This window comes from Thalassophryne amazonica, chromosome 10 (genome assembly GCF_902500255.1).
Source record: "Thalassophryne amazonica chromosome 10, fThaAma1.1, whole genome shotgun sequence".
Classification (NCBI taxonomy): Eukaryota; Metazoa; Chordata; class Actinopteri; order Batrachoidiformes; family Batrachoididae; genus Thalassophryne; species Thalassophryne amazonica.
The window spans coordinates 8,977,412-9,003,590 of NC_047112.1; the positions used below are offsets into that span (position 1 = coordinate 8,977,412).

Here is a 26,179-nt window from a genome sequence, read left to right on the forward strand (position 1 = left end):
AACTGTATGAAGATTTAAGTAAATAACATTCATTTCTACAGCACTGTTCCAGGACCACGATTCTTGCATATCCTTAAAAACCATTAAATATTTCACATTAAAAAAAAAAACTAGTGTGTAAAATTTACTTGTATAGCATTTATTACAGATAAAAATCACAGCGTTTCACACGAAACAGTAAAAATAAGATCACAACAGATCAAACTACGTAAAACACAATAAAAATAGAAAAGGGCATAAAAAAACAAGTCTTGCGAAAAGTTTATCTGGGTAGAAATAATCTAATCCAAAAATAAGCCCTTAATTAGTATTAAAAAATAAAATCTTAATTCAGACTTTCAAAAGGATTAAACATGCCAACACGTGGGAGGTAGAATTTTGTTTTTGTTGTTTTTTCCTCCGATCATTACAATTTAAATAATTCAGTGAAATCAGTACACTGTGCAAAGCGAGATAGTGGAACCAACAAATCTCTCATGTTTGTTGCAGGACCGCGCTGAGCAGAGAAAATCTGTCTGCAACCCTCAGTCATTTATTTATTTATTTTGTTTTTAAAATTAACTTTTGGTTCTTGTGACATTGGCCTTAAATTTCATTAAGACTGACATATTGAATCTGGTTTTCTTGAAGCTGTAGGAACACTGAAGAACAGAAGTCACAAAGCTTTGCTTCGCACATTAAAAGACAACAGCTAAAACACAAAATTAAATGAAAGTAAGCATGGACAGATGGGTCTTAAGCCTCCTTTCATTTTAAAAGTCTCAGCAGTGTCCACAGATCAAAAACGCAGTGGGAGCACATTCCACAGTTTTGGAGCCATAACCTGTAAAGCTGCTTTGAGTGGTTGGTGGTTGAACCGCCAGCAGATTTTGGACAGAGGACCACAGAGATGTGCTTATTAAATAGTATGGATGCAAAGGCAGCTTTTCACCATGCAGAGCTCCAACGTGATCACCAGAATCTTAACTTGACGTCTGAACGTTATGGGGAGCCAGTGTACTTGTGCCACACAAGACCTCTTAGACGACCTCAACAGCTGCATTTGGTACCATTTATAAACCATCCAGAGATGACTTTCTGAGGCAGAATTAATCATGGCCAAATGAATGCATGAATGCTCATTTTCATTTCAGATTAAGGCAAAATGTAACTGAGACAGCCAAAATTCCGGAAATGGCAAAAACAATTGACTGACGTGACTAACAACTGACATGATTGTCCAAATTAAGAGCTTGGGCAAAATTTAACACCCAGATTTCTAATAATTAGATGAAATAAAGATAACGGAGAGCCAAGGTTCTCTCAGTCACTGTGGGAATGAAGCTGCCCCGAGCTGCAAACGAGAGCATGGCAGTAAGTAAATGGGCAGTAAGACTTACTTGGTGTTCTGCATCAGTTCTCTTATTGCAGCATTGACCAAGATTTACAAAACTGAGGAAAATCATGTGAATCCAATAATAAATTTGATAAATGTCTGCCTGGACCTGACTGGGTCAGTGGTGATGTCACACACCAAATAAAAATCATCATCCACCGCTGACAGAAATGTGTCAAAATGGCAGCCTTATAAGATGATCCAGGGAAACATTTGACAGCGAGCTGATCCTGGACTGCACTGGCACCCAGGGGTGCAGGGAACATGGGTGTGAGGGTGGTGAGAGGGGGCTCCGGTTGCACCAACCGCAGCCAGGATCTCTGGGCTGCAGCGTGAGTCCACCTAAAGTCCACAGCATTCCTGAGAATTCAATCTCAAGACCCTCCTTCCAACCCGCATACACGCAAGCTCCTGAACCGAGCTCTATTTCTGGACCGATGTGCTTCCCAGGCCCACAGTCCACACCGCTCCACACACAGCTCCCCTCAGCCTGCACCCCAGAATGAATATAATTAGCTCTTCTGACAGGTGGGAGGGATCAGATCTCGTGGAGAATGAAGCTACCAATTTACACCCGTATTACACCGTCATACACACTCACCGGCCCAGTGTGGATCTGAACTGAAGCACAATGCTCCTCAGAGTAACGATTACTGAGAGCCAACGTGTCGACTTTCACTTTGAGTGAGAAACCGAAGGAACATGTCTCTTAACATGTGGACGGGCAGATCGGGTCACTGTTTTAAGCCCCGCCTACTCCTGTCCTGTGTGTAGAAGTTTCTCTTAGAAAGATGTTAAACTCCAGGTTTGGTCCAGTTCCCAAGTCCGGATAAGATCATGAAGATTATAAGATGAGATGTACCTTCATTGATTTGCCCCTAGGGGACGTTCAGGTGAAGGCGATCCTGTTTAAAAAACCTGAGCCAAATCTGGAAAACCAATCAGCCCTACACTGTAAAAAAAGAAATCTAAGAATTAATTTTAATAACTACTTCATGTAAGACTCAAAATTAAATAGGAATTATAAAAATTGATCTGTGTGTGGACACGTGCAAATGAAGGCGATCCGGTTTTAAAATCCTGAGCCAAATCTATAAAACCAATCAGCCCTACACTGTAAAAAAAAAAAAAAAAAAAAAAAAAATCAAAGAATTAATTTTAGTAACTACTTCATGTAAGCCTCAAAATTAAATAGAAATTATAAAAATTGATCTGTGTGTGGACACGTGCAAATGAAGGCGATCCGGTTTAAAAAACCTGAGCCAAATCTGGAAAACCAATCAGCCCTACACTGTAAAAAAAAAAAATCTAAGAATTAATTTTAATAACTACTTCATGTAAGACTCAAAATTAAATAGCAATTATAAAAATTGATCTGTGTGTGGACACGTGCAAATGAAGGCGATCCGGTTTTAAAATCCTGAGCCAAATCTATAAAACCAGTCAGCCCTACACTGTAAAAAAAAATCAAAGAATTAATTTTAGTAACTACTTCATGTAAGACTCAAAATTAAATAGGAATTAGAAAAATTGATCTGTGTGTGGACACGTGCAAACGAAGGTGATCCGGCTTTAAAATCTTGAGCCAAATCGAGAAAACCAGTCAGCTCTCCACTGTAAAAAAAAAAAATAATAATAAAAAATTACTGAATAAAACTGATGGTTGTAGTTGCCAGAATAATTCTATTAAAATATGTAAATACACTTACGGAAAAACACGCTATACACTATAAAACCATCAATATACTGTTCTGGAAGTGCGCACACTAACCGCTTGCACCACCAGTCTGTTACATGGTGCAAATTAGTCAGAAAACATAATTAACTGCAGAATCCGTTTTGTCTTATTGATATCTAGCCCACTCGATCGTAACCAGACATGTTTTTCAGAACCTCTCATATAAGCATACTTTGTACAAATACAGTACAGATGTGTTAATATGGCTATATGATGTACAATTTATGTTTTTTGAGTAGTTCCGATTGTGTGACAGTACAGCCTCCCAAGCAAACTGATCCAGGTTCAAGGCTGCTCGAGGCCCGTTCACGTTATACCATTAGAGCTGTGTTAGAAAAACTAGATCAGTATGTGGATCCCTCCTGTGGTGACCCTGAGCAAAATGGGGGCAGCACAACAAAGTCTCATGACATTCAGTATACAACCAGTAAATTATACAGAAGTAATTAACTTCAAAGCCTAATGATAACTGAGCAGCAAAAAATGTAATACTTGTTTAAAAAGTACATTTTTAAAATAATTTACAACAGCTTTATACTGTAGCATAAAATTTACAGGTTCTGTAAAGGTACTTCACTTTTTTTTTTTCTTTTTAAAATGAATGACTTGATTAATTTTATTTATTTTATTTTTATTCTGGCAACTGCAGCTGTCGGGTTTTTTAATTTATTTATTAAGGTTTTCTTTCTTTTTTATTTTTTACAGTGTACATAGTAGGATAGGATAAAGAGACAGAAGTCGACACAAACAGTTACTTTTAGGCCACTTATCCTGTTTGGCTCTGAATGTTTTAATTTGGTCCAAGAGGTGAGAAGGATTTCTCAGAACAAACATCCGATATTTAGTTGGACCAAAATAGGTTTTCTCCCCCCAGATTAAATTAAAGTATGGTTCAGTTCATTTCCCATTTGAAATAGTTTTTTGTGGGTAATTTTGTCCAATTACATAAAGTTTTGGCAAACTCATGCTCACCTTGTTGATCTCTTCCAAAACAGAAATATCATTGTCTCACTGGATTATTTGCACACTTCTTCTGTCTCGTCAGGTAACAACGTGACTTTGCACAAAATGCTTGTTTTCGTTTTTGCGTACTGGAGGTTTTCTGGCAAACTGCACGATTCTTTGTAGGATCCTGAATAAACTGTTGGATGTTATAGCCAGCCTACAGTTTGTACAGATACTCTGAGTGCAGCAGAGTGTCTGAGTTTGTCTCGATGAATTCTGGTGTTCCTCAGGGATGTTTTCTGGCTCCTTTGCCACTCACTGCTTTGCATGGACTGAGAGTTGAGTTGGATTGTGGAGTCCAGTAGTTTAGGTGCAGGAAAAGCTTACTGGCTTTGACTTCACGGACAATGCTGTGATGTTGGTGGAATCATTGAATGCCCTGATTGTGTCCCTTGAGGAACTCAGTGAGGAGACAGAGTGTGTGATCGTCCTGCATTGTCCAAGATCTGGACTTTCAGTGACTTCCTGTACTTAAACATCAGAAGTGTGTCCGCCTGCAGTGAACATGCTGAACTGGCAGAAACATGCACACGTCTCCATAGTCCTCAGTTTTGGAGACCAAGAGATGCCTGAGAAGAGTTTATGGACACATGAGGTCACTGGCCAGAGGTGTTTAATGATGCCAATGTCTTTGCAGGAGAAGAAATGTCCAAGTCTTTTGAGTCCTGGTTTTTCCTGTCTTACTGCGTGGTTGTCAGATTTGGACATTAAGAGGTGACCTTAGGCGACAACTGGATGTCTTTGGTGCCAGGTCTCTTTGGAGGATCCTTTGGTACTACTGGAATGACTTTGAGTCAAACTAACCGAGAATTAGCAAAACTTTGATGATGAGCGCGAGGGAACATCTACCACAACAGTTTGGCCACGTGGTGTGTTTCCCGGGAATGACCCAGTGCCTGAATGTTGAGAAGGCCAAGGACACGCCCCTGTTTCAGCTGGCTGTGGTAGATAATTGGCGATAACAAGAGAACTAGGCCTGCAGGAGAACCTGACCTGGGTTAAGAACTCGGCCTGTGTTAGTTTTAGATGATTTGGGTTTGAGTGGAATAACATGAAAATCTGCAGTTTCTGACTAAACGTTATGAGCAAATAATAAATATTCAACACGGCCTCACTTGGTGGCTCCGCCTCTCTGTGAGTGACGGCCTGAATCTGGAGGCATTTCTAGTTTTTAATGGCAGCACTTCATCACTTGTGCTGTTAAAATATTATGAGTTTGACTGGTTCCATCCGGTGGGAAGGCGTTCACCCGTGTGACGTTTTTTTCTCATGTCTGACCTTCAGTGTAAGAAGAAACATACTCTGTTGTGTCCCGACTTCTCTAAGAACGGCTCATGTCCCCGAGGCTCGCGGTGCAAGCTGCAGCACCACCAACGGGCCAAACGGGCCGCCAGCAATACCGCCGGCACCGCCACCAAGAGAGCCAGAGTAAAGGAGACCACCAAGAGGTCAGAGCAGCACTGTCTGAAAATGGCTCCACGTGGTTGTAACTGCTAATAGTGTTGTTGTACTTTTCCATAGGCCACGCCTCCATGTGGTCATCCCACAAGTCGACGATACTCAGGCAGCTCCGGGGACCCCTGCTGCCCGTCCTCTGGAACTGCCAGCCTTCATCTCCCTCTCCAGCTCCCCAGAAGAGGCAGAATCTCCCGATAGAAAATCGGCTGAAATGTCGCAGGTCAAAGGTAAAAACTCTGAGACGACAAACCAGAGAATTATTTAATGATCTACTTCAATTAACAATTTTCTTTTTTTTTTTTCATTTTGTCAAAGGTTTGTCAGTGTAATTCTCTCCCCCCCCCCCCACTTCAACCAATCACAGTCCTTATCGAAACCTCTCAACTGTACAGAATACAATGAAATAGTCTTTATTGTCATTGTACGGGGGTTCATACAAACCGACAGTGTCAGGGAGGTGTGACCTCTGAACCTGTGAGAAAATGTCCAGGTATAAAAGATGGTTAAGGGTTTAAGATGTCGGTTTGACACGTTGCCGTGGGTTTGATTCTCAGCAGGGCGAGCAAACTTCACTGCGGCCGCTTTAGAAAGTCGACCGTGAAAATGCAAATTTAAGTAATGAAAATGACCTCATCACAAAAAAAAACAGCACCCCCCCCCCCCCCCCCCCCACACACCAAATTAAAAAAAAAAATCTAATCATTAAATCCCTGTGGTACTTTTGATATTTAATATCTTTAAATAGCAGTAAAAACAAGGAGATCAAGAAAACCTTTAACGCTCTCTTTGTTTTCTTTTTTTCTTCCAGAGAAAAAGTTGCAGATTAAACCTCGGCTGTGACGCAGACCAGCAGCACCGGAGCTGAAAAATCGGTTCTCTGAGGGTCTGAACACCGACCGACCAATTTTACATAAAAGCTCGGATTTTTGCACAACACTTTTTTTTTCTTTTGTTCTTTCTTTCTTGTTTTAATAATGTAAAAACAAACTTTTAAGCATCGCCCTCTGACTGTTTTTGGCCAATCAGAGGAAAGATGATGGAGCAAACAGCAAGTTAATTTTCAGGAGCTGAGACACAAGTGATGACATCACCACGGTGTGGGCGTGACGGAGCAAGTGCGGCCGCGCTGTCCCCTGCTCTGCTTTGTGAGATAAAAGTCACACCATTTAAAGTTAGAAAAGGAAACGAGAGAACCAAAACCACGGATGGACAGAAATTAAATTTTCTTGACAGCTGCTGATTTTCATGAATATTTTGCATTTTACCTGTTGAATGTTGTATTGTGTTTGCACTGTATGACCCCTTTAAAGTTTTGTAAAGATGAAACTGCTCTGCAGTGTTTGACTTGTATTATTGTGTATATTGTGTGTTTGCATGTTATTTTTATTTTTCCACACAGAAAAAAAATTAATTTCTCTCACAGATTATTGATTTATACAAAACCAATGTGGCACAATGTGAGTCCACGTCTGCAGGCGGGACTCACTGCAGGTGACTCACAAAATCTGCAAAGTGGCCGATCAGTGCTCCACATGGCAAAAGGTGCGCTTAAAAAAAAGGAGGGGGTGGGGGGAAGTTCTTGAACCAGACGAATAAAGATCACTCCTAAAACATCGGGCTCCGAGTTCAGGAGGAACGAGAGGTCGCGAAATTACTGAGTGTAAGAAAACGAGACTGTTGCACAGTTAAACGTACCTGAAGATGTGCCATAAAATTTTTCTAAGCAAAACTGTTAACTAAGCATTTTTTAAAAACCTGTTGATCACAGTGGAGGCACTTGGCTAATGCAAACATTAGCCAATTAGCATCACATATGTTAAAATTAAATAACATGACAAAAAGGCAAATTAGTGCTTGATTCTGTACTCTTTAGTTTTCTAAATAAACTAGCTGATTACTCGCCACAGGGCGGGTTTGATTCAGACTGAAATGCAAACTTCATCTTCACCAACAAAGCTATAGGTTATCACCTCCCACCTAACCCGGAATCCAGAGAACTGTTAGGGTGCAACTAAAGATGCCTCAAGAAGAAACAGCTGCTAGTACGACTACTACTACTACTACTACTACTACTACTACTACTACTACTACTACTACTACTACTAGCAGAAATGAAGAGGTAAAAAGTTAAGAGAAAAAAATAGAAAAGTGCGGCCCAGTTATCTCGCGCATGCATAATACCCCCGTCACACATGGCCAGAATCACGCAGAGTGGCGTCAGACTTTGATGATGAGTGTGTACAAATACACATCATCATCTTCGCACATCCGAAAAGTGTTGGATTTCAGTTCCAAAACATTCTGACACCCATCTGCGGAAGTCGACACAGTTGGTCAAAATCGGCCAGCGGCCCCGAGTGTGACGCACATGTTCAGAACTCTCTAGCCGCGGCCGAGATGGGACACCTATCTGACGGTGATCCATGTGTTATCTGAGGACCATCTGACGGCAATTTACTTATTTCAATGGCAGCAAAACGGGATCCAAAACAATTTGAGCGCATACGAGGGAACCTCGAGATGGCTCTGGCACCGCAAAGCCTGCAGGTATGACCTGCACGTGCCATGTATAATAATGTCCACCCCCCCACCAAATGTCCACCACTAAATGCGTTGCATTTAGAGTGCAAATTTGGTTCCATACGTTTGGCATGTGGGCCCACACATGGGCGCACGCACGCAAGAAACAAATTCACTGCGCTGTCTGGAGGCTGTTAGCAGGAAGAAAGAAAAGTTGGACTCATTTCTGATGTGATTTTTTTTTTTTTTTTTTTCGCGCTGCACTGAGGGCATACACAGTCTTTTTTTTGCTAGCGCATGCACAAGTGCTGACCAGGCAGGACAACAACTCTCCCAAGCAGGCTCGGACTGATAATCTGTGATTTTGGGCATTTGCCCGGTGGGCCGCTGCATATTTAGACGTGCGTGGGCCGGCCTTCCCATATTTATAAAGATTATGGAAATATACAGTGTTCTCGAACCGCGCGCTGCTGTCAATACGAGGAAAGTCCGTGATCGGCGAAGCTACAGCATTTAATCGGCGCAGCTGCAGAGCCATTTCCTGAATTTGTGTCAAAATAAAAGTTCTGTAGTGTTTCATACACGGCGCAGTCTTATTCTAGGTTTCAGTTTTGTTTCCGTTTAATCACACAACGGAGACTTACATCGAGCACAATGATTGACATGACCAACAGCCAATGACAATGGAGAAGCATACAGGGTGGCCAATCAGATTGCAGGAAGAGCAGGCGGCTCTTCTACTGATACAAGGTTGGAATGGTTTCTTTTATCTTAATTAACTGTGCTTTACTTTTGTTAATCTTTAAATGCAACAGCTACGGACTTCAGCTCCTTAATTTTCTGCTGTGTGAATCGCTCTCTCACTCTCACTCACTCACTCACACACACACTTTGGAGACACAAAAACTTTTTTCCGCTTGTGTACATTTGCTTCCATTTTGTCAGACCCAGCGCCAGAAAAAAAAAAAAATTAAGGGGGCGATGAGTTTATCACAGGGTCGCCCCCCCCAAAAAAAAAAAAAATAGTGTGCACCGGAGGAGACGTGCGCTCCTGGAAAACTGGTGTATTTACACTGCACCGTTGTAAGAGACTGACCAAGAGTGAAGAGTGATGACAGTATTTTTTAAAATTATTATTTGAACGTATAGAGGCTCGGTCAAGTGATCTCCTGCATACCACAGAGCCGGTGTTCTGTCGAGATGAGGTGCGCCAACTTTTGACACTCTTGAGCTGTGACGTACCTTGGCATTGTCCAATAGGAACGACGCGTCGGGCCAAAACACGGAAGACTCGTGGCAGAAACCACTGATCTGTACAAAACATTGTGTGGCAGGACTGCTCATTTATAGAGCAGTTTTCTGAATAAAATAAATGGTTCTTTAGAAACATTTCATCTGTATTAAAACCACCTGTTATTTCAGATTAGATCATTTCTTGTTTAACATAAGGAACCTCAGACATTTATTTTTAGACAAATAAAATAACATGGAAACTTGTATATTTTTTGAAGTCTGGTAGATTATATCTTATTTCAACCAGAAAAACAAACACTAAATAAATACTAGTGTTTATTATAAATGCAAAAGGAAATAATTTAACAATGACTGCAGTGTGATTGTAAAGTAGGATTTCTGTGACATAAACCTCATGATGTTTATATATATATATATATATATATATATATATATATATATAGCCTTTAATGTTATCAGGACGCCTCCTCATGGCGCCGGGTCCGCGTTTTGTACTATGATCAAGGTGAAATGACAGTGAAAGTGTGTGTTTAGGTGTGTGTTCATGGTGTTTAGGTGTATAGTATTTGTTCATTGGGGGTTCGGTATGGATGGGTGGGTGTGCGTGTTTGGGGGTGGATTCGTCGGGCCAATAGTGGGCTGGTCCAGAGGAAAAATGCCAGGGCCAAAATTTGTTCCCAGTCCGTCCCTGCTCCCAAGACATAATTTGATTGAGCTAACTGAGTCTGTTAGTAGGAAGAAATAAGAAAAACTGGACTCATTTCTGACGTGATTTTTTTTTTTTCACTGCACTGAGGACGCACACTGTCGACCGAGCCGGTTGCACGCGCGTGTACGTGCGTGTGGGGGACAACACGATGATTTGATTGAGCTAACTGACGCTGCCACACACACACACACAAAAAAAAAATCCACTCCGCTGTAAGGCGTCTGGATGCATGAAGACCTGTTCGCATGAAACGCTGACGTGATTTTTGGCTAGACTGAGGAACTACACAGTCTTTTTTTATGGAAGTCCAAAGTCAGTGCAGAGCATCACTGGACTACACGTTACAGTGGAACACCAAAATGTAAGTCCCTTTTCGGTTGTTTATAAATTAATAAATCAAATGACAAGGATCTATTTTAGCCATTATATAAAACAAATAATGAATGTTTTTACATTCTTTTAATGGAATGAATATTTCGCCTCATTGAATGGTTTATTCCAGCTTTCACCTCATGAAATATTCATACCATTGAACTCATAAACTTTCATTATTTGTTTAACATAACACAGGCAGCTGCCTCTCTCTGTGCTGCACTATAACGCGTCATTGCATGCATCAGGCTCATAGCTGAACGGATCTCACGCTGTAATAAATGATCACCTTCTAACTCTGGAGGACATATGACATGGAACTTGTGCAAGGTCGTTACACCATTAATAAACATGAATCTCACCTCCAACAGCGGTCCAGGAGTGTTTCACAGCACAAACGTGGACATGAAGCCGGGGCACAGCCTGCGGTTAGAATCCTCTCACACAAAATAAAAATAATAATCCCATGTGATAATCCAACCACTGCGGTGTCCAGAGTTGTGTTGTGCTCCTCTAAGTGGACAAACTGAGGGACTGCATGGCCCAATGCCAGCAGACTTTGAGCAGAGCTGTCCAGTGGCAGGCATGCGCACGTGCGCCCCACATGCACGCGCAAGTGGCCCATGCAGCGTTATGCACACACACACATGCACACACGGCTGAGTAATAATTGCACCCCCATGCATTTGTGCGACGTGCGCCATGCACATTGTGCACATGCTCATGAGGAACACAGTGCTCCGGTCTGTGTTTTTCATCCAGACATTTGGAGATCGAGCAGTCTGCAGCGCCTTTTATGATCATCTGTCAGCAGTCTGTGTCGTCTACATGCGCTGTGAATGCGATCTGACAGGTGTGGACGAGGCAGTCTGTCTGCACCCGACACTGCTGACCACGCCTCTTTTCCTCCCAACTGCCTCGGATTATGGCAGTATTTGCCGTGTCAGGCATGCTTCCGGCAAATACTTGCTATGTCTTTCGGGGGCATAAGTCACAATTCGGCTTTACTCGCGATTGATTTGTGAGCCCCGAAAATTTAGACTACAGTATAATATACTGCATATTTTTTGGTAAACTTTATTAACTCACAGTCCGATATTGTGGACCCCAACTTGCGTGAGTTAATGGAGCTCACCTGTAATACTGCTACTACTACTACTACTACTACTACTACTACTACTGTTCAATAGCCTGTGTCATACACTGTAGGTCAAAGTATAAGTGTGCCAAGTTTGGCTCAATCCTGAGGTGTTGTTTTGGCAGGAGAGGGCAGGTGACAGTTTAGTAGTTAAGCATTGGACTTGAGACCAGAGGATCCTCGGTTCAAACCCCCATTAGGCTGGAAAATCACTAAGGGCCTTTGAGCAAGGTCCTTAATCCCCCAAGTTACACCTGGTGTGTAGTGACCGGCAGCACCCCAACATCAGTGAGTGAATGTGAGGCATCACTGTAAAGTGCTTTGAGCTTCTGATTGAGATGCAAATGTGCTATATAATTACAGTCCATTTACAGTTGTCTCTTAGTATATATAGATACTCGTGGATTCATGTTTGTGGTACATTGTAAGGAACACTTTACACTATGGGGTGAAGTTTCAGATCCGAAAAAATGAAAGTTCTAATCGTGATTTCTCTGGGTTTACCCACTGGAAAATTGTGCAGCAGTTTTGAACATGGGAACAGAAATAATTCAGCCGTCCAACCCATTTTTGAATACTGCAGACATCAAGCTGAGGATTTCAGTGAAGATTCTCTGTAAAATGTCCATTAATATGTTACCTGGTTTGTATATTTCAAGGCCCCACCCCTTCAATCAAGATTTGCAGAAGAAATCACAAATTTGAGCGATTGGAAAAAACCCTTAATGCAAGTGTCACCTCCTGTCTGTCTAGAAGCAGCTCAGTTACTGTCATGTTGGTCTTTGATTAGGACTAACGGCTTAAACCACCTCAACCAGGGAGTTTCAATTTTAGACTTTTGAACTGGAGTCGTCGAGCATGTGGATGAGTGGATCTGCCAATATGTAGACCTGAGTTTGAATCCTGCTCATGCTACCTGTCTGTTCCCTTGGACAAGACACTTAATCTACATTGTCTCCGTCCACCTGGATATAACTGGACACCGGCCTCGGCAGGGGAAGTAACTTGTGTTGGACTGGCATCCCATCCGGGGAGAGTCGTAGACCCTCATCCTCTTGACACTACGGATTCCTGAGATGAGCAGGGACACCAACGGGCCTCAGATCTGATATCAAACTGGTGTTAATAGATGGGCCCGTCCTGCTTAGTTTGTCCTCACAGGATGCCACCACGTTTAGTTTTTGACAAAAGTTTAAGAAAGAATTTAATCATGAAGAAAAACACCTTGGTAACTATTACCCAGATCAAGAACACCCTCAGACAGGTCCCATGTTTCAGGTAACTTTACCTAAAAGGTACAGCTTTGTGTCTTTGCTGCTTTTGCTTGTTGACAATCACTTTCAGACTTTTTTTTGATGAAGATTGCATGATGTTAAAGGCAGGAGGACTTCCCCGAGGTCTCCATTGTGGAGACGCTTTGAGGGTTTTGTTGCTTCAGATTGTGTGTGCATGTTCAGGAGGATCACCAAGAGCTGCTGTTTAAACTGTGCATGTTTTGTCAGCTTTGTGAGTGTGTGTCTGTAAAACCTGATTCTCTCTCAGATCTATTGACAGCAGCGAGCGGAGATGGAAAGCTCGACATGTTTCTCAGAAAAGGCAGGAGACAGCGAGCCATCACTCTTCTCCTCTCGCCACGTTTTTTCCTCCTCCTCCTAATCACCCACGTTGTTCGTCTCCTGTGCTGAAGACGTAAGTGCCTTAGACAGATGTCTGCTGCCTCTTGTCTAAAACCCTCAACGCGAGCTGCTGAGCTCAGCAAACTCTAATTAAGATCAATATTTCAATTTTTAGTAAAAGCGCACGAGACCGAGAGAAGACGGAGGGAGAGAAATCATCTGTCCACACAGACTCGGAGACACCAAAAGAAAGGTCAACTATGATTCTTCACGGTGTATTTGTGTGAAAGTGCATGTGTGCAACAGAGAACTGTTTTATGGATGAGCCTGAGCATCCGGAAAGTATTCACAGCGCTTCACTTTTTACACATTTTGTTTTGTTACAGTCTTATTCCAAAATAGATGAAATTCACACACAGTACCCCATAATGACAATGTGAATATATACAGTGAGGAAAATAAGTATTTGAACACCCTGCGATTTTGCAAGTTCTCCCACTTAGAAATCATGGAGGGGTCTGAAATTTTCATCTTAGGTACAGGTACACTGTGAGAGACAATCTAAAAAAATAAAAAATAAATCTGAAAATCAGAATGTATGATTTTTTTTAAAAATTGATTTGTATGTTATTGCTGCAAATAAGTATTTGAACACCTGTGAAAATCAATGTTAATATTTGGTACAGTAGCCTTTGTCTGCAATTACAGAGGTCAAACATTTCCTGTAGTTTTTCACCAGGTTTTCACACACTGCAGCAGGGATTTTGGTCCACTCCTCCATACAGATCTTCTCCAGATCTTTCAGGTTTGGAGTTTCAGCTTCCTCCAAAGATTTTCTATTGAGTTCAGGTCTGGAGACTGGCTAGGCCACTCCAGGACCTTGGAATACTTCTCACGGAGCCCCTCCTTAGTTTCCCTGGCTGTGTGTTTGGGGTCATTATCATGCTGGAAGACCCAGCCATGACCCATCTTCAATGCTCTTACTGAGGGAAGGAGGTTGTTTGACAAACTCTCACAATACATGACCCTATCCATCCTCCCTTCAATACGGTGCAGTCGTCCTGTCCCCTTTGCAGAAGAGCACACCCCAGAGTGTGATGTTTCCACCCCCATGCTTCACGGTTGGGATGGTTTTCTTGGGGTTGTTCTCATCCTCTAAACATGGTAAGTGGAGCTGATTCCAAAAAGCTCTATTCTGGTCTCATCTGACCACATGTCCTTCTCCCATGCCTCCTCTGGATCATCCAGATGGTCACTAGTGAACTTCAAACGGGCCTGGACATGTGCTGGCTTGAGCAGGGGGACCTTGCTGCCCTGCAGGATTTTAAACCATGACATCCTCATGTGTTACTAATGTAATCTTTGTGACTGTGGTCCCAGCTCTCTTCAGGTCATTGACCAGGTCCTCCTGTGTAGTTCTGAGCTTTCTCAGAATCATCCTTACCCCACAAAGTGAGATCTTGCATGGAATCCCAGACCGAGGGAGACTGACAGTCATCTTGTGTTTCTTCCACTTTCTAATAAATAATCAGAACAGTTGTTGTCTTCTACCAAGCTGCTTGCCTGTTGTCCTGTAGTCCATCTCAGCCTTGTGCAGGTCTACAGTTTTGTCCCTGGTGTCCTTAGACAGCTGTTTGGTCTTGGCTATGGTGGACAGGTTGGAGTGTGATTGATTGAGTGTGTGTGAATAGGTGTCTTTTATACAGGTAACAAGTTCAAACAGGTGTAATTAATACAGGTAAAGAGTGCAGAATAAGAGGGCTTCTTAAAGTAAAATTAACAGGTCTGTGAGAGACAGAATTCTTGCTGGTTGGTAGGTGTTCAAATACTTATTTGCAGCAGTAATATACAAATAAATTATTAAAAAATAATATTGTGATTTTTGGATTTTTTTTTTTTTTTTAGATTATGTCTCTCACAGTGGACATGCACCTAAGATGAAAATTTCCAACCCCTCCATGATTTTTAAGTGGGAGAACGTGCAAAACCGCAGGGTGTTCAAATACTTATTTTCCTCACTGTGTGTGTGTGTGTGTGTGTGTGTGTGTGTGTGTGTGTGTGTGTGTGTGTGTGTATATATATATATATATGTATATATATATATATATATATAATATTAGATTTTTGCAAATTTATTAAAATCACACGTACATAAGTGTTCACAGCGTTTGCCATGATGCTCAAAATTGAGCTCAGGTGCCTCCTGATTCCACTGATCATCCCTGAGATGTTGCTACAGCTTAATTGGAGTCCACCTGGGGTAAATTCAGTTGATTGGACATGATTTGGAAAGACATACACCTGTCTACATACCAAAGTGCTGCCAAAGGTGCATTTGCAAAAATTTTATCAACAAAAAATATTTTTTATGTTGTCATTATGGGGTGTTGTGTGTGAATTTCCTCCATTTTTAAGAAGACTATAACATAACAAAATGTGGGAAAAAGTGAAGCGCTGTGAATATTTTCCAGATGCACTGCACGTCAGTACCAGTAACCACAGCTAAATGAGTCTCTGATGATATCTGTGACAGTTTAGCAGGAGTCTCCAGCTCTTCTCCTGTGGAGCCGCTTCTCCTGGAGAGCAGCTCGTCCTGCAGAGCGCCCGCTTGAGCCGCTTCTCCTGGAGAGCTCCTCTTCCTACAGGGAAGCCGGCTAGTGTTTCCCAGATTTTGATTGGTTGGGCCACCTGACTGCATTAATGATATATGAGTAGAGCAGGAAGATTGGCAGAACGTGCTCTGTGCTGTATGTGAAGATGGAAAATTTCAGAATTGATCCCAAACCAAATCAGAATTTTGCTGCTGTTCCAGACTTCTGGAAATGTGCAAAGCTGTTGGTTGTCCTGTTGCAGAAAAATTACCCCCTAACATGAAACTATTTAATAGAAAGTACTTTAAAAGGTTGTTTGTCAGCAGAGATATTGTGTTTAGAGATTTGGTGCAAAATGTCATTTTTGGCCCCTTTGGGGGCTTGAGAACAATTCAAGGACTGAGTTTTTAACCCCCTTTTTTAATGATTTTTTTTTGTTTTGTTTTTTTGTCTGTAGTCACCCTCCCAGTGAATCTTTAATGCAAAATTCAAGAAGACGTCACAGCACTGTTTCCACCATAAATTGAAAAGTGTGAAAAATGACATTTTTGGCCATTCTATTGGAGGGGGGCAGAGATTCAATCAGAAAACCAACTTACTATGACCAGATAGTGACACAATGAATGCCAGCACTTACTCATCTGCGACCATTACTCCAATACACTGTCACGAGCGGGCTGGAACCTATCCCAGCAGTCACAGGGTGTGAGGCGGGGTTCACCCTGGACAGGATCCGTCTGTCTGTGTTGAGCATAACTCCAGTATTATTATTGCCACAGTCTTCAAATTCACAGGGAACATTCTTGGCCCACAGACCTTGGACAAATTCAAAGATGGTTAACCTTGATGTATTTTAAAAGGTGTTTTAAGAGGGTAAAAAGTCACATTATGATTCAGATTTTTATGTTATGAATCCTGCAAATCTATTGTTTTTTTTTAGGGATGGGGGTGACAGCCATTCAGAGTAGAGCGGCACTATAACGTCACTGTTTGGTTTCTCTGTCGCTCCAAAACCGCTTCCTTTAGTGTGTAAATATAACACATAATATATTATGTAAATGCTAGTGAGAAATAAAGTCTTTTAAACTCTAAACACTGTTTTGTAACCTGATAACACGTCTGGAGTCATTTACAAGACATTTCGCGGACATCAGCATACACGTTAACTCAAAGCTAACTTCCGCTCTTGTGTAAAGCTTGTGTATGCACACATGCATGCGCTCCTGCAGATGCTGTTAAAACATAAATATTATTTATTTATTTATTTATTTATGATTGAGTTTATTCTGCAACATCAATATAAACTTACTGAGGTGAATTTATCAATGATACACTGATAACACAATAAAACATAAACGCTTATTTCTATTGTGGTCCTTGTGGAATTATCATGTGACAAAATAGAGGGGCTTGATTGAACATGTACAAACTGTACATGTGACAATACGATCTTAAAAATTAATGTAAATAACAATAAATGTGTGTGTGTGTCTGTGTGTATAGAGACAGAGAGAGAGAGAGAGAAATTGCACTTAAACAACTGCAAATTATAAAGACGATGCTCATACGGCTGGTTTAGGGGGGTGCTTTTGGGGGACCCCGGGGGCCAACAGGAATTCGGTGAGAAAGTCCAACTTCTGTCCCCGAGGACGGTTTGTACCAAATGTCAGAAAAATTCATCAAACGGTTTTTCAGAAACTCATCAGAAGGTGGATCACACACAAAACTTGATGGCATTAGTCCTGTGGACGTCAGTTCAAGGGAATAAAAAGGGACACGGCAGCTTCCAATCGGCCGGAACAATCACATGACTTAAAAAAAAAAAGACAAAAAAGGCCCATGAGCTTGTGTGATTTTTGCAGCAATCATCTGGGACCACTTCAGCCTTCTGACGGTTGAGACGTTCTGCAGATGTGATGCTGCTGGCCGCAGTCTTCTGGCTGTGTCTGGCCCTCGGGCTGGCAGTTTAACACATCCACCATCTCTGTTTTGTAACTCATCACTTTGTACTTTTAGTATGTTTTGGCTCTTGTGTTGTCACACACTTCTTGCTGCTTTGAAACCAAAAACCTTTTACTGCACATGCAAGCGTGAACTTGAGGCCGATTAAAAACGAGGCCTTCTGCAAAACGGCGGGACTCCTGCTGCTTTTTTTTTTTTTTTTTTTGCAGCACACCTGTCCGTGCACATGCTGTGCGCGCCTGTACAAGTCAAGCCGAGCGGCATTACCAGCTACAAAACCTCCAGGCCTCAGATAACCCTGATCCACCTCCTGCAGCTGCTCTTTGGTCCGGATGTTCCCGAGCTCAAAGCCCGCCAGAGATCTCCACCTTGCTGATGTCCGTTTTGCTTAAATCGTTAGAAGTGCACTTGCAGCGAAGTATGCAAAGGCACAATAAAAAGCCTGACGTCAAACATTTTGTGTGTGAAGCCCCCCCCAACAATGAAGGACCACAGCAGATCTTCTTAAAGGTGCCTCTTCAATGGCGACTGCTTAGCTCGACATTTGAAGGCCAGCTGCCGCTTATTTGATGAAAAAGACTCCTAATGACTTCAAATACCTCAATATGATTTCCATCCTCTCATCTCACGCTCTTCTTTTCATCCTCCCCAGCACATTTGATGTGGGGGGGGTCATGGCCAGTTCCGACTGGAAGTTAAGCTGTTCGAGGTTTTGCACTTCACTTTCCACTGAGTGAGACTTACTGCCCCCTGTGCTTCGTGCACATAAGCACTTTGCTCTGCACGTGTCTGTCAGGCAGGTGGGGGAGGGGAGCTCCGTGGGCCCCCCAGCTGCTGAGGAGGCCTGCAGAGGCCTGTCGCCACTCAGTGCCGATGGGTGTGTCTAATTCCAGGTGTGGAGATGAGTCTGGATGCAGTTTGAGGTTAACTAAAAAATGAAAGCGTGGAGCAGCGTCACATTGAACCTGGACAAAGGACGCGGAAACACATATTGATTTGTTTTGTTTCTTTTTGGAGGGGGGGGCTCTGGAGGGAGGAACCTGGAGTGGAACACTGATTGATAGATTCTCTGGTGTCAGAGGCGTGTCCTCAGACTCCATCAAAGGCACTTTAATAAGCTCCTCCCACAAGAAAATAACACCCAAACTGGTGCATTAATTTGGTCCTGCAGGTTTTAACTGCAAGACAGGGGCGGAGCTAGGATTTTTCAAAATGGGAGGTGTTTCAAACACACCTTTGATCTGTTTTTGTTTTGTTTTTTCATGCACACATATGTATTAACACATTTTTTCAGAAGCCTAAACATAAATTAAATTTAATTTCATGGGTAATTTGAAGCAAATAATAGTATTTTCATATTTAAGGATGTAGGAGGAAACTACACTTTTAGATTATTTTAAAATGTGTGCAGAGAAATTAAAATGCATAAAAAGATTTATTTATATTTTATTTGAGAATAGAAAGATTACAGTTTTATTTCACTCCACTGTGGAGGTTACATAACAGAAATTTAGTAATTGTTTAAAAACCTAGAGAACCGTGCTCCACCAACACTAGTTTCCAATTCCACTATTTTTTTTTTTTTTTTTTTACCTTGGAAGACTTTTTCAAGGTCAAAATCCTGTTTGAAGTGACTTTTCATGAGCTAAATTAGATGTCTGAATTTGTTTTTAGATAATTTTCACAGAACTTTGGTTTTTACTGCTATGCACAATTTGGCGTTGCTTTTTGGCGCTTGGTTTCTGACTGATAGCTGGAAGACAAACAGGCATAAAATTGGAACCTCCATCTAATTTTGGTGGTGTAGGTAAATCCATAACAGAAAAATAGAGTGACTGAGGCACTTTTGACTGAGATATAATGCAAAACATTCACCAAATGGGCTTTTCAATATTAAATTCAAATGTCCAAAAAAAAGTCACAATCCAGATCAGATCAAACTTTGTCAGGTGATAGTGTCAGTCTGCACCTCACTTTCAAATATGACTGTGATTGAGGCACGTATGATTAAGATATAATGTAAAATATACATTAAATGGGGTTTCAGTGTTAAATTTAAATGGCCATAAAATCTGTAATCTGGATCAGATCCAGATCAAACTTTGTCAGTCGATAAAGGATACCATCCTACATAACGCTGTCAAATATGAAAGAAATTCAATCTTTTTTGACAGTTATGAATTTTGAAAATTAATTCAATGTTAAATATAGGGATGTTTCTAACTTTCCAAGATTTTTTTCTGATTTTGACCTATGACCTTGAAAATTGAATCAGTTCTTGCCTATCAGGATATGAATCCTCTGTAAAAAAATTTGTAATGATATATGAAAAATTGTGGGTTACATGCTGTTCACAAACAAACAGGGGCAAAAACATAATCTCCTCCCAATTTCTTTGGCGGAGGTAAATATGTATTTTTTTGGTCTGACCTGCAAAAGAAATCTTTAGAATTTGGGCAGAGCTGGATGAAGGAGAACCATCAGAATATATAACACCTCATTTCCACATAGAGTGTGTGTATGCAACCATGTTTTTTTATTTTATTTTGTGCATTGAAAAAAAATTTAATTTTTACTGTGAATTTTGAAAAGTCAATGAGGTTTGTGCCAGGAAGCGAGCTTTGGAAAGTTGATAAAATTTGGGAAAGCTAACAAGCTCGCTCATTAGTCTCAGCAGCTCAAAGTGTTCCAGTATTAGTTATTTTTTGCAGCTGTAAAAGACATCTTGTTTCTGTCTCTGTAGTTTTCTGTGCACATATTCGACACAACTGGATGATTAAAACAAAAACAGCCTCTCGTTGCCACTGTGGTCTCTGAAATGAAATGCATTTCATGGTGTTTAACGCTAGATGGCGTATTGCGTATATTGCACAGAGACACAGACCACATGGAAATGGGGCGTAAAACATTTTTAAGAAATTGTAATGTTTTGTGAAGCCGTGTTTGGAACGGTTCAAATGTCAAAAGAACAAATCTTTTTAATTGAATACAAACATTTGAATCTTCTCCATCAAAGATTTGCGTCTTGTTTACAGTGTGCTAAACGAAACAAATTACCTGACTTCCTGTTTATTCACTGACGTAACACATTGTGGTTACAGTGCATCCAGAAAGTATTCACAGTACTTCACTTTTTCCATGTTGTTTCAGCCTTATTCCAAAAAGAATGAAATTCATTTTTTCCTTCAAAATTCTACACACAATACCCAATAATGACAATGTGAAATTTTTTTATGAGATTTTTTGCAAATTTTTTAAAATTAAAAAAAAACTAAGAAATCACATGTACATTAGTGTTCACAGCCTTTGCGATGAAGCTCAAAATTGAGCTCAGTTGCATCCTGTTTCCACTGATCATCCTTGACATGTTTCTGCGGCTTAACTTGAGTCCACCTGGGGTAAGTTCAGTTGATTGGACATGATTTGGGAAGACACACACCTGTCTACATATAAGGTCCCACAGTTGACATTCAGAGCACAAACCAAGCATGAAGTCAAAGAACATTTCTGCTGCTTTGAAGGTCCCAATGATCACAGTGGCTTCCATCATCCATAAATGGAAGAAGTTAAGATCCACCAGGACTCTTCCTAGAGTTGGCCACCGTCTAAACTGAGTGATCAGGGGAGAAGGGCCTTAGTCAGGAAGGTGACCAAGAACTCAATGGTCACTCTGTCAGAGTTCCAACATTCCTCTGTGGAGAAAGGAGAACCTTCCAGAAAGACAACCATTTCTGCAGCAATCCACCAATCAGGCCTGTATGGCAGAGTGGCCAGGCGGAAGCCACTCCTTAGTAAAAGGCACATGGCAGCCCACCTAGAGATTGACAAAAGGCACCTGAAGGACTCTCAGACCAGGAGAAACAAAATTCTCTGGTCTGATGAGACAAAGATTGAACACTTTGGCATCATGTTTGGAGGAAACCAGGCACCATCCCTACAGTGAAGCATGGTGGTGCAGCATCATGCTGTGGGGATGTTTTTCAGCAGCAGGAACTGGGAGACTAGTCAGGATTGAGGGAAGGGTGAATGCAGCAGTGTACAGAGACATCCTGGATGAAAACCTGCTCCAGAGCGCTCTTGACCTCAGACTGGGGACCTCAGACAGTTCATCTTTCAGCAGAACAATGACCCTAAACACACAGCCAAGATATCAAAGGAGTGGCTTCAGGACAACTCTGTGAATGTCCTTGAGTGGCCCAGCCAGAGCCCAGACCTGAATCTGACTGAACATCTCTGGAGAGATCTGAAAATGTCTGTGCACTGACGCTCCCCATCCAACCTGATGGAGCTTGAGAGGTGCTGCAAAGAGGAATGAACCAAACTGCCCAAAGACAGGTGCACCAAGCTTGTGGCATCATATTCAAGAAGACTTGAGGCTGGAATTGCTGCCAAAGGTACATCAACAAAGTACTGAGCAAAGGGTGTGAATACTTATGTGCGTGTGATTTCTTAAGTTTTTATTTTTAATAAATTTGCAAAATTTATTTCATCTTTTCATCTTTCATCTTTCACTTCTTTCATCATTATGGGGTATTGTGAGCAGAATTCTGAGTGGAAAAAAAAATGAATTTACTTAGTTTTGGAATAAAGCTGTAACATGAAATGCGGAAAACGTGAAGCGCTGTGAATACTTTCCAGGTCCTCTGTAAATTATTTTATAAACAGAAGTGCTCCAAAAACCAGAAAACCACAAAGCTAGCGGAACAAACCAAAACGTGTCCTTCTTTCAGGAAGTAGCATGAAGTAGCTGAACAGCGACCCGTTGGTAAACAAACAGCTCTTTAAAGAGAATGAACCGAAAGGAAAACGACTTTTGTTATGTACAATCTGTTTATATGGAGGTGGAGCCTGTCTGCTTTTTTTCTGTTTTACAGAGTTTGTTCTGTGTGGTTCAGTTTCACATCGGCTTCAGTCTGCAGACTGAAGCATGCAGCATGCTTTGTGAGTGCCACTCTAGTTTACTTGAAAATGACACCAGCTTCACTGGATAATTTCTTCAAATTCATCCTGATTTTTTTAAAGAAAAAAGTTGTAATTTCTTCAAGATCAGCAATAAATTTAACACTCAGAATTCATTTTTCTGTTTATCTGATTGATTAATTTTTCTATAAAGTTTAGACAAAAAATGTCTTAACTTCTCACAAAACTTTTTTTTTAAACTAAAACATATTTTATTTAAAATACAAAATTCCTATTAATCCACTTCGGTTTGGAGTTGGCTGTAAAAATATCAATAACTTTAAAACCAATTTATCTCCAAATAAACATTTAAGTAACAAATTCAAAATTTATCTTATAATTGAAATGGAAAAGAGTCTAAAAGCTCTTGCGTCTTTATTGTTTTCACTTATTAATTAAAAATGACTACTTTGTGTTTTGTAAATTTTATTTTATATTTAATTTGCTTGAATTTTGTGTTTTTAAAGATTTGTGTTGAGGAAAACAAATGAGATTAAATTTGCTCTATAATGAGTGTGAAATATAGACTGGGCGTTTGTTGGACGGTTTGAAACGCTTTTCCTGCCTGCAGTTACACCTGTTCGGTCACTAGAGGGAGGATCCGCTGCACCTGTTTTGGGCGCGCGCACCGCTCCTTCGGCTCCGCTCGGCTCCTCTCGGCCCGCAGCGGCCACGCGCTCCCTCCGGCGCGGTGATCTCCTCCCATTGGCCAGTCACACCTCTGTGTGGGAGGGTCGGGGGTCCACGCTGCGTTTATAAGCGCAAGTGGACGGACCGGCGCGTCAGTGACACCGCGGGAAGCTCTGAGCCACAAATTAGGGAGAAGTGGGATTTATCAGCATCAGGGGGTGTAGGACTGTAATCCGGATTGAGCACTCCACCAGGAGACCCTCCTGCTGGAGGAGATTACGAGCAGGTTTAGATTCTGAGCCTCCAAAGTTTATTCCATTTTGGATCCGTGGGACTATTTGGCACGTCTTTACGCACGCACGCTGCGCGCCCTGTGACAGATTCTGGATCCGGGTCACCCTAGCGGTGATTTCAGCCCGGAACTTTTGCGCCCAGCCTGCGCACGGAGGATGCTTGGACCGTATTTGTAACGGCAGGGACCGTAAAGCAGCGGGAGGCGAGGGCCCGCAGAGGTGACGTGAGGACAGGACCGGCTGGTGGCTCCGGTTTCAGACCCTCCAGGGGCTCCTGGTATTAAAACTGACCCGGGATAAGCTGTCAACAAGAGCCGCGCGCGGAGGCGAACTGGCAGGTGTACAAGTTCATGTACATGTGCGCGTGTATTCACGTCACTATATATAGAAGTTGTTTTAGGGACGAGCAGTCTTAAGAAGTTTCTCCACCCGCCCACCGACCTCGCAGCATCTCCACGCACCGGGTGTGTGCGTCTCTCTGTGTGTGTGTGTATATATATATATATATATATATATATATATATATATATATATATATATACACCATCCAGGCTTTTATTTCTCTTGGTAATCTGTACCCGAGAGGGCTGCCCGCTGTCGGTTTGGCTGTGAGGGCGGGAGTCGTCGCATGGACTGACATGGCCACTGACCTCGCCATGAGCGCAGAGCTGCCCAACAGCCCGCTGGCCATCGAGTACGTCAACGACTTCGACCTCATGAAGTTTGAGGTGAAGAAGGAACCGCCCGAGGCCGACCGCTACTGCCACCGGCTCCCGTCGGGCTCCCTGTCCTCCACCCCGATCAGCACACCCTGTTCCTCCGTGCCTTCCTCCCCGAGCTTCTGCGCGCCGAGTCCGGGCGCGCAGCCTAACCAGAGCCTCGCCAGCGGGGTCATCAACAGTGGCGGCAGCAACAACAGCAGCAGCAACGGCGGCAACAATCACAGCAACGCAGGCAAACCTCAGCTGGAAGACCTGTACTGGATCCCCAGCTACCAGCACCACATCAACCCCGAGGCGCTCAACCTGACCCCGGAGGACGCCGTGGAGGCCCTCATCGGCAACGCGCACCACCACCACCACCACCATCACCAGGCCTACGAGGGCTTCCGCGGCCAGCAGTACGTCGGGGAGGACCTGTCCGCGGCCTCGGCGGCTCACCACCACCAGGCCCATCACCACCACCATCACCACCACCACGGCCACCACGGCCGCCTGGAGGATCGCTTCTCGGACGAGCAGCTGGTCAGCATGACTGTGCGGGAGCTGAACCGGCAGCTGCGCGGCTTCAGCAAGGAGGAGGTGATCCGCCTGAAGCAGAAGCGGCGCACGCTGAAGAACCGCGGCTACGCACAGTCCTGCCGCTTCAAGCGCGTCCAGCAGAGGCACATGCTGGAGACCGAGAAGTGCACCCTGCAGAACCAGGTGGAGCAGCTGAAGCAGGACGTGGCCCGGCTCGTCAAGGAGCGGGATCTGTACAAGGAGAAGTACGAGAAGCTGGCCAGCCGGACCTACAATACCGGCGGACCTGCAAACACGAGAGACCCGTCGGCTGCGGGTCACGCAAAACAGGCCGAGTTCTTCATGTGAGAAACTCGAACCCCGCCACAGACACTCTGCAGTTCCACCTCGTCACATTACTCTCTATTTTTCTGCGTTTCTATTGTGTTTACAGTTATTCCCTCCACACACAAAAAAGACGATTTAAAAGCGACATATGAGTGCAAAAAATGTTGCTTTTTACACGCGTAAAAGTGCGTAAAGTGGAGCATTTTACGCGCGCGGCGAGTCTTAAACCTGGTGATGTGGGCACATCAATCTGTGGCTTTTCTGTGGTTCAGCACAACCAGAAAAGTCGTATTTTGACTGTCTTAATTCATAGACAGATGATTTTGTCTTAAAACAGAGAAGGAAGAGTGTTGTTCTTTTCGGGGGGGCGAAAAGCAATACTCCGCCACAGACTGTTCCAGAGACTGAAGTGACATTTCAATCGTGCAAGTTTCCCCTCTTTGCAACCCTGCATGCAGGACATGTATGGTAACTCATCTCCCACAAGCCCCCCCACATGTAGAAAAAACGCATGAGGTTCTTCGCCCCCCCCCCCATCGCGCTTCTTCTTCCTGGAAAGACTGCGCGGACACACGCAAAAGCAATCTGCTATTTTCAATCAAATTTTCTATTGTTTTAAATAAAAAAAGAACACAACAGAAAAGAGACTAATCTGAGCCAGATTTGAGACTGTATTTATTTCCATCTGTATATAACATGATGAGGACGGTTATTGTGTTATTTTACCTTTTTAAACTATGCTTTTGTTGCTTGGATTCTTCGAAATGTCTTAATACAAAATCTTTGTATGTTACAGCATGCAAATCGTTTATGGTGTCCTCCTGTGTCATGTCAAAGGCGAGCCTATACTGCACTAAGATCTCTGTTTTCTACTCATATAGGACCCTTGAGCTCAAAAACCTGGATGTAAATTTGATTTGTAGGCGGACTGCATTCGCTGCTAAACTCTATGCACCAACTCGACGATTAAAACTTAAAATATTGTTGTTGT

General features: G+C 42.5%; 2 protein-coding genes across 3 annotated transcripts in view; both read left to right on the forward strand.

Annotated features, from left to right (window-relative positions):
• Positions 1-6,881, forward strand: part of zc3h3 (zinc finger CCCH-type containing 3) — a 189,659-nt gene extending 182,778 nt beyond the window's left edge. The window contains exons 10-12 of one of the 2 annotated variants that reach the window (XM_034179398.1): positions 5,403-5,566; positions 5,619-5,803; positions 6,385-6,881. In XM_034179398.1, the coding sequence (XP_034035289.1) occupies positions 5,403-5,566; positions 5,619-5,803; positions 6,385-6,416 (381 nt within the window). In that variant the 3' untranslated portion in view covers positions 6,417-6,881. The remainder of the gene's footprint in view (positions 1-5,402; positions 5,567-5,618; positions 5,804-6,384) is intronic. The other variant, XM_034179400.1, reaches the window with a different exon arrangement.
• Positions 6,882-24,157: 17,276 nt separating this feature from the next.
• Positions 24,158-25,542, forward strand: mafaa (v-maf avian musculoaponeurotic fibrosarcoma oncogene homolog Aa). The gene has a single exon (XM_034179401.1). It carries the CDS (start codon positions 24,259-24,261, stop codon positions 25,207-25,209), a length of 951 nt encoding a protein of 316 aa, XP_034035292.1. The 5' UTR covers positions 24,158-24,258; the 3' UTR covers positions 25,210-25,542.
• Positions 25,543-26,179: the final 637 nt, after the last annotated feature.

Excerpts from the sequence above, each read along its gene's own strand:
- mafaa (XM_034179401.1), top strand. The coding sequence starts at position 24,259 with ATGGCCACTGACCTCGCCATGAGCGCAGAGCTGCCCAACAGCCCGCTG.